The 16175-nt window shown below is 38.2% G+C and overlaps 1 protein-coding gene and 1 long non-coding RNA gene across 8 annotated transcripts in view; one reads left to right on the top strand and one right to left on the bottom strand.

The window, feature by feature from the left end:
- LRRK2 (leucine rich repeat kinase 2) overlaps positions 1-16175 on the top strand; it is a 204458-nt gene that overhangs the window by 143047 nt on the left and 45236 nt on the right. For all 6 annotated transcript variants that reach the window (XM_061416444.1, XM_061416443.1, XM_061416446.1 and 3 more), the window contains one exon: positions 8378-8538. In XM_061416444.1, the coding sequence (XP_061272428.1) occupies positions 8378-8538 (161 nt within the window). The remainder of the gene's footprint in view (positions 1-8377; positions 8539-16175) is intronic.
- The window catches only part of LOC133247525 (uncharacterized), a 35827-nt gene continuing 24331 nt past the window's right edge, over positions 4680-16175 (bottom strand). Inside the window, exon 3 of one of the 2 annotated variants that reach the window (XR_009736419.1) lies at positions 4680-5321. This is a non-coding gene — a long non-coding RNA (uncharacterized LOC133247525). Of the gene's footprint in view, positions 5322-14588; positions 14948-16175 lie in introns of those variants that run through there. The other variant, XR_009736420.1, reaches the window with a different exon arrangement.

Below are 16175 nucleotides of genomic sequence, written 5' to 3'. Positions count from 1 at the left end.
TTCCTTCACTTCTTAAATAGTGTCTGCTCCTTTTGAGCAGTATCCAGAAAACTTAAATGGAATGGATGGTAAGGAAAACAAACACTGCTCATAAATAAATAAAACTAAACTGCTGATATGTGGGATTTAACTATTAACACTGTATAAGGAATATAATAGGAGAATAAAATAAGTAGATTTCCTTTCCTGAAAAATCCCAGAAGCTATTGAAAAACAGATTATTATAAGATAAGTGAAAGTCACTCAGTTGTGTCCTACTCTTTGTGACCCCATGGACTGTAGCCCGCCAGACTCCTCTGTCCATGGAGTTCTCCTGGCAAGAATACTGGAGTGGCTAGCCATTCCTTTATCCAGGGGATCTTCCCAACCCAGTGATCAAACCTGGGTCTCCCACACTGCAGGAAAATTCTTTACCGTCAGAGCTACCAAAAATGTGTTTGTGGCTCAGTTGTGTCTGACTCCTTGCAACCCCGAGGACTGTAACTCGACAGGCTCCTCTGTCCTTGGGGTTCTCCAGGCAAAAATTCTGAAGTGGTTTGCCATTTCCTTCTCCAGGAGATTTTCCCAACCCAAGGATTAAACCCTGGTCTCCCGCATTGCAGGCAGATTCTTTACCCTTTGAGCCACTAGGGAAGCCCTCCAAACATAAAGCAGATTTTGATCTGGGTTGCTGTATCTACTTTTGAACACCAGGGGGAACCTTGTACTAAATTAATCTAGGAAAAGTGTAACTATGTCTTATCTATTTCAAAATCTGTATTGGTCATTTTCCTTAATTTAACTTACTCCAGGTCCTGATTTTTCCCCAAATCATCTACATGATTCTCCCAAAGTACTTATTTGTAAAATGAATAATTGATTTTTTAAAAAATTCATCACTGTTTGAAAGATCTCATCTTTCATATAACTTTATCTGGTTCTTCAGTTCAGTCACTCAGTCATGTCTGACTCTTTGCCACCTCATGGACTGCAGCACACCAGGCTTCCCTGTCCATCACCAACTCCCAGAGCCCTCAAACTCATGCCCATCGCATTGGTGATGCCATCCAACCATCTCATCCTCTGTCGTCCCCTTCTCCTCCTGCCTTAAATCTTTCCCAGCATCAGGGTCTTTTCCAATAAGTTGGTTCTTCACATCAGTTGGCCAAAGTATTGGAGTTTCAGCTTCAGCATCAGTCCTTCCAATGAATATTCAGGACCGATTTCATTTATTGACTGGTTGGATCTCCTTGCAGTCCAAGGAGCTCTCAAGAGTCTTCTCCAGTACCACAGTTCAAAAGCATCAATTCTTCAATGCTCAGCTTTGTTAAATAGTCCAACTCTCACATCCATACATGACTACTGGAGAAACCATAGCTTTGATGAGATGGACCTTTTTTGGCAAAGTAACGTCTCTGCTTTTTATATGCTGATTAGGTTGGTCATAGCTTTTCTTTCAAGGAGCAAGCATCTTTTAATTTCATGGCTGCAGTCACCATCTGCAGTGATTTTGGAGCCCAAAAGAAATAAAGTTGCTCATTGTTTCCATTGTTTCCCCTTCTATTTGCCATGAAGTGATGGGACTGGATGCTATGATTTTAGTTTTCTAAATGTTGAGTTTCAAGCCAACTTTTTCACTCTACTCTTTCACTTTCATCAAGAGGCTCTTTAGTTCTTCTTTGCTTTCTGCTATAAGTGTGGTGTCATCTGCATACCTGAGGTTGTTGATATTTCTTCCAGCATTCTTGATTCCAGCTTGTGCTTCATCCAGCATGATTCATTTCTCATGATGTACTCTGCATAGAAGTTAAATAAGCATGGTGACAATATACAGGCTTGATGTACTTCTTTTCTGATTTGGAACCAGTCTGTTGTTCCATGTCCAGTTCTAAATGTTGCTTATTGACCTGCATACAGATTTCTCAGGAGGCAGGTCAGGTGGTCTGGTATTCCCATCTCTTGAAGAATTTTCCAGTTTGTTGTGATCCTCACAGTCAAAGGCTTTGGCATAGTCAATGCAGCAAAAGTAGATGGTTTTCTGAAACTCTCTTGTTTTTTTGATGAGCCAGCGGATGTTGGCAGTTTGATCTTTGGTTCTTAGAGACCTTACTTAAAATAACAAGTCCAGCAGTTTCTGATAAAGTAAATGATCTCAGCATATTTTCCTCTAATTTGTCTGATTTGTTTTCAGCATAATGCCAATGTACCTTCTGGGTTCTTTGCCATAAAAGGCTAATAGATTTTAATAGCTAATAATCTTCTACCAGCACTAAGTGTATTTAAAAAACTCAGCATTAGGGTTTGTCTTCCCAAATATCTTTTAGCATAGAGTCATAACTACAGAGATAGAAATAGGCAATAAAGTCACATGATTTTGCAGCCCCTTAAATGATGGAGCTGTTTAGAGTGACATCTAAGAACTTTCTTCATGTTACATATTCTATCCTGTGCATATCTTTTACATATTCTGTATTCAGCTATTAACTTGTATCTCTAAATTGTCTGCTGCTTTGAGCTTTTTATTATAATCCTCAACTACCTTTGAAGATATTGAGTGCAGCACTTTCACAGCATCATCTTTTAGGATTTGAAATAGCTCAACTGGAATTCCATCACCTTCACTAGCTTTGTTCATAGTGATGCTTTCTAAGGCCCACTTGACTTCACATTCCAGGATGTCTGGTTATAGGTGAGTGATCATGCCATCATGATTATCTGAGTCAAGAAGATCTTTCTGAGTCAACAATACACAGTTTTCTGTGTATTCTTGCCACCTCTTCTTAATATCTTCTGCTTCTGTTAAGTCCATACAATTTCTTTTCTTTATTGAGCCTGTCTTTGCATGAAATGTTCCTTTGGTATCTCTAGTTTTCTTGAAGAGATCTCTAGTCTTTCCCATTCTATTGTTTTCCTCTATTTCTTTGCACTGATCACTGAGGAAGGCTTTCTTATCTCTCCTTTCTATTCTTTGGAACTCTGCATTCAGATGTTTATATCTTTCCTTTTCTCCTTTGCCTTTTGCTTCTCTTCTTTTCACAGCTATTTGTAAGGCCTCCCCAGACAGCCATTTTGCTTTTTTGCATTTCTTTTTCTTGGGAATGGTCTTGATCACTGCCTCTTGTTCAATGTCACGAACCTCCATCCATAGTTCATCAGGCACTCTGTGCGATCTAGTCCTGTAAATCTATTTCTCACTTCTACTGTATAATCATAAGGGATTTGATTTAGGTCATACCTGAATGGTCTAGTGGTTTTCCCCACTTTCTTCAATTTAAGTCTAAATTTGGCAATAAGGAGTTCATGATCTGAGCCACAGTCAGCTACTGGTCTTGTTTTTGCTGACTGTATAGAGCTTCTCCATCTTTGCCTGCAAAGAATATAATCAGTCTGATTTCAGTGTTGACCATCTGGTGATGTCGATGTGTAGAGTCTTCTCTTGTGTTGTTGGAAGATGGTGTTTGCTATGACCAGTGCTTTCTCTTGGCAAAACTGTGTTAGCCTTTGCCCTGCTTCATTTTGTACTCCAAGGCCAAATTTGCCTATTGTTCCAGGTATCTCTTGCCTTCCTACTTTTGCATTACAGTCCCCTATAATGAAAAGGACATTTTTTTGGGGTGTTAGTTCTAGAAGATCTTGTGGGTCTTCATAGAACCGTTCAACTTCAACTTCTTCAGCCTTACTGGTCAGGGCATAGACTTGGATTACCGTGATATTGAATGGTTTGCCTTGGAAACGAACAGAGATCATTCTGTCATTTTTGAGACTGCATGCAAGTACTGCATTTTGGACTCTTTTGTTGACCATGATGGCCACTCCATTTCTTCTAAAGGATTCTTGCCCACAGTTGCAGATATAATGGTCATCTGAGTTAAATTCACCCATTCCATTCCATTTCAGTTTGCTGATTCCTAAAATGTTGATGGTCACTCATGCCATCTCCTGTTTGACCACTTCCAATTTGCCTTGATTCATGGACCTAACATTCCAGGTTCCTATGCAATATTGCTCTTACAGCATCAGACTTTATTTCCATCACCAGTTACATCCACAATTGGGTGTTGTTCTTGCTTTGGCTCCATCTCTTCACTCTTTCTAGTGTTGTTTCTCCACTGATCTCCAGTAGCATATTAGGCATCTACTGACCTGGGAGTTCATCTTTCAGTGTCCTATCTTTTTGCCTTATGACAAACCTAGACAGCATATTAAAAAGCAGAGACATTACTTTTCCAACAAAAGTCTGTCTTGTTAAGGCTATGGTTTTTCCAGTAGTCGAGTATGAATGTGAGAGTTGGACTATAAAGAAAGCTGAGCGCTGAAGAATTGATACTTTGGAACTGTGGTGTTGGAGAAGACTCTTGAGAGTCCCTTGGACTGCAAGGAGATCCAACCAGTCCATCCTAAAAGAAATTGGTCCTGAATATTCATTGGAAGGATTGATGTTGAAGCTGAAACTCCAATTCTTTGGCCACCTGATGCGAAGAGCTGACTCATTTGAAAAGACCCTAATGCTGGGAAAGATTTAAGGTGGGAGGAGAAGGGAACAACAGAGTATAGATGGTTGGATAGTGTCACTGACTCAATGGACATGAGTTTGAGTAAGGCTCTGGGAGTTGGTGATACACAGGGAGGCCTGGCGTGCTGCAGTCCATGGGCTCACAAAGAGTGGGACACGACTAAGCAACTGAACTGAATTGAACTGAACCTTTGAAGTATAGTAACCTATATTTCCTATAAGTTTGTGTTTCAATATTTTCAAAATTGAATTTATTTTCTCTTGTTTCACCATAAATCTGTTTTTTATTTTGTATCCCATTTGGCAACAAAGGTCTTTGTAGTCACATCCAGACCACTCCCTCTCCCCCAAAAGTAAGTACTCCTTTGTCCAGTAGGTCCTTGATTAATTTATTTTTATGCCACTACTGCTGTCTTGGTCTGATATTTATAGGTAATTATCAGAATATTTCTGATGTCATATCATTCCAAAATAAAAATTTAAGTATTCTTGAAACTCCTTAGAACTTCAGGTTGTCTGGAGAATACATCTAAATTCCTGTCATAGCCTCAGAACTCTTTATGTATGCCTCTTGCCTGCCTTTCCAGACTCCTTTCATTCCATTGCCCTCATTCCAACCATGCTGAAGGGCTTGACTTCTCATTGGCATCCATGTCTGTGCTTGCATTTGTCATTCCTGTCTTGTCAAAAAAATCGTCCGCCTACAAAACTCATATTCCTCTAGAATTTGCTCACTGTCTTCACCGTGATGACTGACTGTACCATGAAGAGTTGCCCTGGCTAACACATGTTTTTTGACTCTGCTCCACGCAGGACTTTACACTGGCTGCTGAAGAGGGAAAAGAAAGATAGAGATTATATTGCTCTTATCAAGGTTAAAAACTTATAGTCTAGTGGGAGAGTCTGCTTTGGAACTACTAGGGAAGTAGTACCAAATGCTAAGGAAGTATCACATTTTTTCAGTCTTGTTAGAATACCCATCTCTCCCTCTCGATTGTGGCTCTAAAGATCAGGGAGACAAGGATGCCTTTATATCCCCAGGGACTGTCTCTCATAGGTGCCCAATATATATTTGTTAAATGAGTGAAGATATTCTATTCTTAGAATAATTCTCTTTAGGGTGAGATAAGGTTTACTGTAAGTTACAAAGAAGTTTCTTTGCAACATTAATAACAATCACAATTTAAAAAAAACTAAATTGAGTTTAGCCAGTTTGTTTTAATAAAATATTTGAAAATGATCATTGTCATATAATACATAAATTATGGCTGAATTATTCTTACTAAGGTAACATCTGTACTTGTTATGTTTTGAAAGTTATTCTGCTATTTAAAGCTATTAAAACTATGCTTTTAAGATTAAATTCTATAATTGAACATTTTAACTAATCCAGATAATCTTTCCTTCCCACTGACATTATTTAAAATTAAGTTTAATTTTTTTAACCTTTGGAAAGTGTTTTGAGAGAGTCTGTAGTCTTTAAATATTCTGACAGAGGCATGCAATAGGAAGGATTTGGATGCTATTCAATAATGTATGACTTGGCTTTAACTTTTTTCTTCTTAATCTCCCAGCTTTTCTCTTCAACAGGATAAGAGTAGCTAATGGCCTTTCAGTAAGCTCTCAGTAAATTTTTCTTTTAAGCCTATTACTTATTGTTAAGGTCAGCTTCATTAGTATATCTCTCTTACTTTCAGCCAAAAATATGTCTACTGAAAGGAATAGGCCTAATGTCAAATGTTCTAACTACATCCTGGAAGAGAAGGAATCTTCTATTGATGAAGTTAAATGATACATACATTCTAGGCCATCAATCAATGGAAAGTTCAGGATATTTCTGCCTCTCTGCTCCTAATCCCTCTAGCAGTGATTAGTACTCAGTAATGGAGCAAATATTTATTAATATAAGGTGAGCCTATACCAAAAGACACAAACAAAGGATTTAAATTTACCTCTCTTAAGTTCTGTGAAAAAATGTAATTTCAGTTCAGTTCAGTCACTCAGTCGTATCCTACTCTTTGCAACCCCATGGACTGCATATGCCAGGCTTCCTTGTCCATCACCAACTCCCAGAGCTTGCTCAAACTCATGTCCGTTGAGTTGATGATGCCATCCAACTATCTCATCCTTTGTCGTCCCCTTCTCCTCCTGCCTTCAATCTTTCCCAGCATCAGGGTATTTTCCAATAAGTTGGTCTTTGCATCAGTTGGCCAAAGTATTGGAGTTTCAGCTTCAGCATCAGTCCTTCCAGTTCAGGACTGATTTCCTTTAGGCTGGACTGGTTGGATCTCCTTGCAGTCCAAGGGACTCTCAAGAGTCTTCTCCAACACCACAGTTCAAAAGCATCAATTCTTTGGTGCTCAGCTTTCTTTATAGTCCAACTCTCACATCCATACATGACTACTGGAAAAACCATAGCTTTGACTAGACGGACCTTTGTTGGTAAAGTAATGTCTCTGCTTTTTATATGCTGTCTAGGTTAGTCATAGCTTTTCTTCCAAGGAGCAAGTGTCTTTTAATTTCGCGGCTACAGTCACCATCTGCAGTTATTTTGGAGCCCAAGAAAATAGTCTGTCATTGTTTCCCCATCTATTTGCCATGAAGTGATGGGACTGGATGCCATGACCTTAGTTTTCTGAATGTTGAGTTTTAAGCCAACTTTTTCACTTTACTCTTTCACTTTCATCAAGAGGCTCTTTAGGTCTTCTTTGCTTTCTGCCATAAGGGTGGTGTCATCTGTGTATCTGAGGTTATTGATATTTCTCCCAGCAATCTTGATTCCAGCTTGTGCTTCATCCAGCCTGGCATTTCACATAATGTACCATGTATATAAGTTAAATAAGGAAGGTGACAATATACAGCCTTGTAGTTCTGTGAAAAATTGTAATTTCAAGGTAAGACATATTATAGTTGTGAGGTCATGTGCAGAACTATGGCAAATTTGATGTCATGGGGTAGGGTAAAAAGACCTGGGGAAAAATCTGAATTTTTTAGATGGGTAAGGAAAGGTAATAGAGTTATAGAACTAGTGATAGCTCTTTGGCCATGTTTCTAAAATGGACAAGACCTGGTTGAGATGAAAACTTAGTTTTGTTTTTTTATATTAGCTAGTTTTTATTCTTCACCTACAGTGAATGTCAAACTCTGGTTGCCAATGGTTGAATGGATCAATTTCTAAAAGGAAAGACTAAAATTCCCCACATCACCTTTCCTAAGACAGTGGTTTACTCATTCCAGCTCTCAGTTCAAGTTGTTCTTTGATAATTCATAGTAGATCTGGGTTTAAAGTAGATTGCATCTTCAAATGATACAGTACAAATAGCCAAAAAAGTCTTTTATTTTAATTTGTTAACTATTGAAAAAGTAGAAAACATTTTCCAAAAAATTAGGAAATATTTTATTCAGAAAAAAATTAATATCAAAGGAGAGATAGAATTTTAAAGGCTATGAAGAACTTCTAAAATTGTTAAATAAATGAGAGTTATAACAAAATACTATCAATTCTTATTTAATGTATTTTCATTTTAAACCAATTAAAATATTTACATGATATTGAAGGGATTGAGAATTCCTTTTAGTGATTATTAAAGTACACAGAAAAGAAGTCTCAAAAAAATACATGTTCTGCTTAAAGTGGTTGTGCCTTAAAGTTTAAATCACTTATCAGAATTTAACATGTCTTTTAGTTTGTTTTAAATGCATAAACTTTGTAAAACAGGGCTTACATATTTTGATTTCCTTCTATAGTATCTTTTAACTTTGAAGGTAAAACAGCATAGAATTTTGATGCTTTTCCTAGTGAATATGTATATTTTAAAAAATAATGCCAAAATATATTATGATATAATCACATTTTAATAAAATCTCCTGTGCATTTTATGGCAGATACCTCCATTCGGCCATGATTATATACCGTGACTTGAAGCCCCACAACGTGTTGCTTTTCACCTTGTATCCCAATGCTGCCATCATCGCCAAGATTGCGGACTATGGGATTGCTCAGTACTGCTGTAGAATGGGGATAAAAACGTCAGAGGGCACTCCAGGTAGGTGACAAGCTTTGTTTGATAATTCCCTCTTCAGGATGGATAACCACTGCCCTCAGTTGTGAGTTCAGGAGACTCAAGAGAACACTGTAGCCTATCACGCTGTGAACAGATGTTCATTTATAATCGTGACCAGTATATTTGTGATTTTGATTATTGTATCCAGTAGGGCAAAAAATCAACTGATGTAATTTTCTAGGGAAAAAGTCAAATTATAAAACATAGAGTATGTCTGATGTCAAGTTATGTTTCTAAAAGTTGGATTTCTTAAAAACATTGAATTACTACAGAGGTGGTAAGGGAAGCACAAAGTTTTAATCTAGCTACTGTTAACACTTACATAAAATGAGGCAAACTAGATTTAGGATCACAAACCTTTTTTTTTTTTGTAACTAGAAAATCCAAATAACTTTGAAAATCTAAAGATTTTTTTAAATATCTGATTTCATGGTGAAATTTGGCCTAATGGAATTGACTCTCATTATGATCTTTATTTCTCATACTCACTGTGAATGTGTATGTTTCATGGCAGAAATATAAACATGTTTGAGTATAGGGTGTTGGCTCTGATCCCACTGAATGTTTATACAATTTGTTATATGCATTATTACTTTCTTAAATATTAAAAAGTATAAAATCCCTAAATAATTGTAGCTCCAAGAGTTTCAGATAAGGACTTTGGTGCTGCTGGAGTTTTTTGTTGCACTCTTCTTGATACAAGCATACTTTCTTGCTCTTTTTTTAACATATATATATATAAATGTTTTAATTAAAATTTTTTAATTAAATTTTAATTAAAATTTTTTTAAGTTTAAAAAAATTTTAATTTTACTGGAGTAGAGTTCCCTGCGCTAAACTGTAGGTTCCTGTTGGTTATCTATTTTACATATAGTAGTGTGTGTCTGTTCATCCCAAGCTCCTGCTTTAACCCTCCCTGCCACGTTTTCCCTTTGGTAATCATGAGTTTGTTTTTGATATCTGTAAATAAGTTCTGTTGTCTTATTTTTAATAAATAAGTTCATTTGTGTTTTTTTTTTAGTTAGATTCCACATATAAGTGATATGACATTTGTCTTTGACTTAGTATGGTAATCTCTAGGTCCATCTGGTGTTGCTGCAAATGGCTATATTTCATTCTGGTTTTTATTGCTGAGTAATATTTCATGGTATATAAGTACTGCATCTTCTTTATCCATTTGTCCATCAGTGGACATTTAGGTTGATACCATGTCTTGGCTATTGTAAATAGTGTTGCACTGAACATTGGGGTACATGTATCTCTTCAAATTATGATTTTCTCCAGATATAAGCGTAGGAATGGAATTGGTAAATCATATGGTAGCTCTATTTTTAGTATTTTTAATGAATCTCCACACTCTTCTACCTAGTGGTTGTACCATTTACATTTCCACCAACACTGTAGGAGGGTTCTGATTGGTATGTGAGTTTAAACCTTTAACTACTGAACTTCATTTTTCTTTCTTCATAGTTTATTGATTGTTAACACTTAAATACTTAAAAATTTTGTAGTGTCTCTTTTTGACCCTGTAAAACAATATGAGTCAAGGTTATTATGTAAAATGAGACATATCCATTCTGCGTATTATATCATATTATGCATATACTGTCATATTATGGTCTCCAGAAATCACAAGCATCATTTTCTTACCTTATATTTTAATGTAGCATTTTTTTATTCTTTAAAGTGAAAGAAGGTTTATTTAGAGAGAAACACACTCCACAGACAGAGTGTGGATCATCTTGGACGGCAAGAGAGGCACCAGGGTGTGGGATTGTCAGTTTTTATGTTGTTGTTGCTATTCAGTCGCTGTCATGTCCTACTCTTTCCGACCCCATGGACCTTGGCATGCCGGGCTTCCCTATCCTTCACTATGTTCCAGACTTTGCTCAAACTCATATTCATTGAGTCAGTGATGCTATCCAACCATATCATCCTCTCTTGCCTGCTTTTCCTCCTACCCTCAATCTGTACCAACATCAGGGTCTTTTCTAGTGAGTCAGCTCTTTGCATCAAGTGGCCAAAGTATTGGAGCTTCAGCTTCAGTATCAGTCTTTCCAGTGAATATTCAGGGTTGATTTTCTTTAGGATTAACTGGTTTCATTTCCTTGCTGGCCAACTCTTTGCAACCCTATGGACTGAAGACCACCAGGCTCCTCTGTCCATGGGATTCTCTAGACAAGCATACTGGAGTGAGTTGCCAGGCCCTTCTCCAGGGAATCTTCTGGACCCAGGGATTAAACATGCATCTCTTGTGTCTCCTCCTTTTGTGGGAGGTTCTTTACCAGTCTCACCACCTGGAAAAAATATCTTGCTGTCCAGGAGAGTTTCAACAGTCTTCTCTAGCACCACAATTTGAAAGCATCAATTCTTTGGGGCTCAGCCTTCCTTCCCTGATGGCTCATTGGTAAAAGAAATCACCTGCCAATAAAGGAGACATGGGTTCCATTCTTGGGTCATTAAGATCCCCTGGAGAAGGAAATGGCAACCCACTCCAGTTTCTTGCCTGGAAAACCCCATGGATAGAGAAACCTGGAAGGCTGTAGTCCACGTGGTTGCAAAGAGTCGGACACGATTAGCAACTAAACAACAACAGCCTTGGTTATGGTCCAATTCTCACATCTGTACATGACTGTTGGAAAAACCATAGCTTTGAATATATAGACCTTTGTCAGAAAACTGATATTTCTGCTTTTAAAATTGCTGTCTAGGTTTGTCAGCTTTCCTTCCAAGGAGCAAGTGTCTTTTAATTTCATGGCTGCAGTCAAGGTGTGCAGTGATTTTGGAGGTCAAGAAAATAATATCTGTCACTGTTTCCATTGTTTTCCCATCTATTTGCCATGAAGTGATGGCAGTAGATGCTGTGATCTTAGTTTTTTGAATGTTGAGTTTTAAGCCAACTTTCTTATGCTCCTCTTTCATGCTCATCAGGAGGCTCTTGAGTTCCTCTTTGCTTTCTGACATTAGAGTGGCATCATCTGAATATCTGAGGTTACTGATATTTCTCCCAGCAATCTTGATTCCAGCTTGTGATTCATCCAGCCAGGTATTTTGCGTGATGTACTCTGCATAGAAGTTAAATAAGCATAGTGACAATATACAGCCTTGACTTCTTTATAAGTTTTGAACCAGTCCATTGTTCCATGTCTGGTTCTAACTGTTGCTTCTTGACCTGCATACAGGTTTCTCAGGAAACAGGTAAGGTGATCTAGTATTCCCATCTTTTTAAGAATTTTTCTACAGTTTGTTGTATCCACATAGTCAAAAGCTTTAGCGTAGTCAATGAAGCAGAAGTTTTCCTGGAATTCCCTTGCTTTCTCTTATGATCCAGCAAATGTTGGCAATTTGATCTCTGGTTCCTGTGCTTTTTCTAAATCTAGTTTGTACATCTGGAAGTTCTTGGTTCATGTCTAGCTGAAGCCTAGCGTGATGGATTTTGAACAAACCTTGCAGTACAAGAAAACCTTACTGTACAAGCAAACCCTGTAGTTTGAACATCTTTGGCATTGCCCTGCTTTGGGATAAGAATGAAAACTGACCTTTTCCAGTCCTATGGCTACTGCTGAGTTTTCCAAATTTGCTGATGTATTGAGTGCATGTATTTAACAGCATCATCTTTTTAGGATTTTAAATAGCTCACATGGAATTCCATCACCTCCACTGGCTTTGTAGTAATGCTGTTTAAGGCCCACCCGAATTTACACTCTAGGATATCTGGCTCTAGGTGACTGACCACACCATCCTGGTTATCTGCATCCAGTTATCACTGGTTATTAAGACCTCTTTGTATAGTTCTTCTATGTTTTCTTACCACCTCTTCTTAATCTATTCTGCTTCTGTTAGGTCCTTACTGTTTTTGTCCTTTATCGTGTTCATCTTTGCATGGTATCTCCAATTTTCTTGAAGAAATTTCTAGTATTTCCCATTCTATTGTTTTCTTCTATTTTTCTTTTGCATTGTTCATTTAAGAAGGCTTTCTTATCTCTCCCTGCTATTCTCTTAAACTCTGCATTCAGATGGGTATATCTTTCCATTTCTCCTTTCCTTTCACTCCTCTTTTTTTTTTTTTTTTTTTTTTTAAGGTGTTTGTAAAGCCTTCTCAGACAACTGCTTTGCCTGCTTGCATTTCTTTTCCTTTAGGATGGTTTTGGTCACTGCTTCCTGTACAATGTTATGAATCCCTGTCCATAGTTCTTCAGATACTCTGTCTACCAGATCTAATCCCTTGAATCTATTTGTCACCTCCACTGTATAATCATAAGGGATTTCATACTTGAAAGGCCTAGTGGTTTTCCCTACTTTCTTCAATTTAAGCCTGAAGTTTGCTGTAAGGAGCTGATGATCTGAGCCACAGTCAGCTTTAGATCTTGTTTTTGCTGACTATGTAGAGCTTCTCCAACTTGGCTTCAAAGAATAAAATCAATCTGATTTCGATACTGACCCTATGGTGATTTGCATGTGTAGAGTCATCTCTTGTGTCGTCTCTTGTGTTGTTGAAAGAGGGTGTTTACCGTGGCCGGTGTGTTCTCTTGACAAAACTCTCTTAACCTTTGCTCTGCTTCATTTTGTACTCCAAAGACAAACTTGCCTGTTACTCCAGGTAAATCTTAGCTTCCTACTTTTGCATTCCAATTCCATATGAGAAAAAAGGATATCTTTGATGATGTTAGTTCTAGTTGGTCTCATAGGTCTTCATAGAACTGTTTAGCTTTAACTTCTTTGGCATTAGTGGTTTGGGCATAGACTTGGGTTACTGTGATGTTGAATGGTTTGCCTTGGAAATGAACAGAGATCATTCTGTCGTTTTTGAGACTGCACCCAGGTACTACTTTTTGGACTCTTTTGTTGACCATGATGGGTACTCCATTTCTTGTAAGAGGTTCTTACTCGCAGTAGTAGATATCATGGATATCTGATTTAAATTCTCCCATTTCTGTCCATGTTAGTTCAATAATTTCTAAGATGTTGATGTTCACTCTGTCCATCTCCTGCTTAATTATGTCCAATTTACCTTGATTTATGGACGTAACATTCCAGGTTCCTATACAATATTGTTCTTTACAGCATCGGACTTTACTTACATCACCAGACACATCTACAACTGAGAGTCATGTCTGCTTTAGCCCAGCCTCTTCACACTCCCCAGTAGCATAGTGGACACCTACCAACCTGGAGGGCTCATCTTCTGGTGTCATTTCTTTTTGCCTTTTCATATTGTTCATGGGGTTCTTGAGGCAAGAATACTGGAGTGATTTGCCATTCCTTTCTCTAGTGAGCCACATTTTGTCAGAGCTTTTCACTATGACCTGTACATGTTGGGTGGCCCTGCAGGTCATGGCTCATAGCTTCATTGAGTTACTCAAGCCATTTTGCCACAGCAAGGCTATGATCCATGAAGGTGGTAAGTTTTTATAGGGGTGAATAATTTCATTGGCTGATGAGTGGGAGGAGTATTCCAGCTATTTTGGGAAAGAGGAGGAGGTTTCTAGGCATTGGGCTACTGCCCAGTTTTTTACCTTTTTGGTCTGCCTTGGAACTATCATATTGCCTGTGAGTGTGTCATTTAGCTTGCTGATGTTTTACAGTGAGTGTATACTGAGGCTCAAGGTCTAGTGAAAGTCAACTCATCGGCCATCTTGGACCTAGTTGGTTCTAATAGTTTATGTCATGTTCTTAGGCTATGTTATTCTTTTAACGATTGTACCTTGCCATCTCCCTGTCTCAATCACTCCCTCAGAGATTTTACTCCTGTTATATACTGGGAAGTGGATGGGTGATGTTTATCTTCTGTAGATGCTTCAGGGCTGAGTAGGGGTGTCAACCCTGTCTATTAGGGAGTAAAGATCTCTGGATGCCTGATCTAGGGGCCTCAGGGACAGGATGGCTTCTTGTTTGGTGTGGATATGGGCTGGAGACTTTGCATAGCCATCATCTTGGTATGGAACTGTTGTTACTGCCTCTGTAGCCTTCCTATGAATCCTTTTGAAGATGAAGCACTTTTGTAAGAGCATCAGAGTATAATAACTGTCTGTAAGTGACAAAAGACTTAAAATCATATTTAAATATTTTATTACAGTATAATTAATAAAGAAGTTTGGTTACTGTTATGACATATAACATTTTAACATAACAAATAGAACTATAGCATTATACTTGGATATAGCCACAGGACTGGAAAAGGTCAGTTTTCATCCCAATCCTGAAGAAGGGCAATGCCAAAGAATGTTCAAACTACTGCACAGATCCACTCATCTCACAGACTAGCAAAGTAATGCTCAAAATTCTCCAAGTGAGGCTTCAACAGTACATGAACTGAGAACTTCCATATGTTCAAGCTGGATTTAGAAAAGGCAGAGGAACCAGAGATCAAATTGGCAACATCCGTTGGATCCTAGAAAAAGCAAAAGAATTCCAGAAAAACATCTACTTCTGCTTTATTGACTATGCCAAAACCTTTGACTGGGTGGATCACAACAAACTGCCCAAAATTCTTAAAGAAATGGGAATACCAGACCACCTTACCCACCTCCTGAAAAATCTGTATGCAGGTCAAGAAGCAACAGCTATAAGTGGACATGGAACAATGGACTGGTTCCAAATTGGGAAAGGAGTATGTCAAGGCTGTATATTGTCACCCTGCTTATTTAGCTTATATGCAGAGTGCATCATGTGAAATGCTGGGCTGGATGAAGCACAAACTTCAATCAAGATTTCTGGGAGAAATATCAATAACCTCAGTTGTGCAGATGACACCACCCTTATGGCAGAAAGAGGAAGGAACTAAAGAGCCTCTTGATGAAAGAGGAGAATGAAAAAGCTGGCTTGAAACTGAACATTCAAAAAACTAAGATCATGGCAACTGGTCCTATCATGTCATGGCAAACAGATGGGGAAACAATGGAAACAATGACAGACTTTCTTTTCTTAGGCTCCAAAATCACTGCAGATGGTGACTGTAGCCATGAAATTAAAAGACACTTGCTCCTTGGAAGAAAAGCTATGAGCAACCTAGACAGCATATTAAAAAGCAGAGACTTTACTTTGCCAACAAAGGTCCACCTAGTCAAAGCTATGGTTTTTCTAGTAGTCATGTATGGGTGAGAGTTAGACCATGAAGAAAGCTGAGCACTGAATAATTGATGCTTTTGAACTGCGGTTCTGGAGAAGACTCTTGAGAGTCCTTTGGACAGCAAGGAGATCAAACCAGTCAATCCTAAAGGAAATTAGTCCTGAATATTCTTTGAAAGGACTGATGCTAAAGCTGAAGCTTCAATACTTTGGCTACCTGACGTGAAGAACTGGCTCACTGGAAAAGACCCTGATGCTGGGAAAGATGGAAGACAGGAGGAAAAGGGGATGACAGAGGATGAGATGGTTGGATGGCATCACTGACTCAATGGACATGAGTTTGAGCAAGCTCTGGGAGTTGGTGATGGACAGGGAAGCCTGGCGTATGCAGTCCATGGGGTCACAAAGAATTGGACAGTACTGAGCAGCTGAACTGTACTGAACTGAGGACATATCCAAATTTTGAAACATCATATAATGTTAGAATGTCTGTATAAACAGCATTCATTCATACAGTATATTTTAAGGTAGATTTATTGCTCATGTGATAA

Source organism: Bos javanicus, chromosome 5, assembly GCF_032452875.1.
Source record: "Bos javanicus breed banteng chromosome 5, ARS-OSU_banteng_1.0, whole genome shotgun sequence".
NCBI classification, from domain to species: domain Eukaryota; kingdom Metazoa; phylum Chordata; class Mammalia; order Artiodactyla; family Bovidae; genus Bos; species Bos javanicus.
The sequence above is the reverse complement of the archived record's forward strand: the minus strand, read 5'-3'. Positions and strand labels throughout refer to the sequence as shown.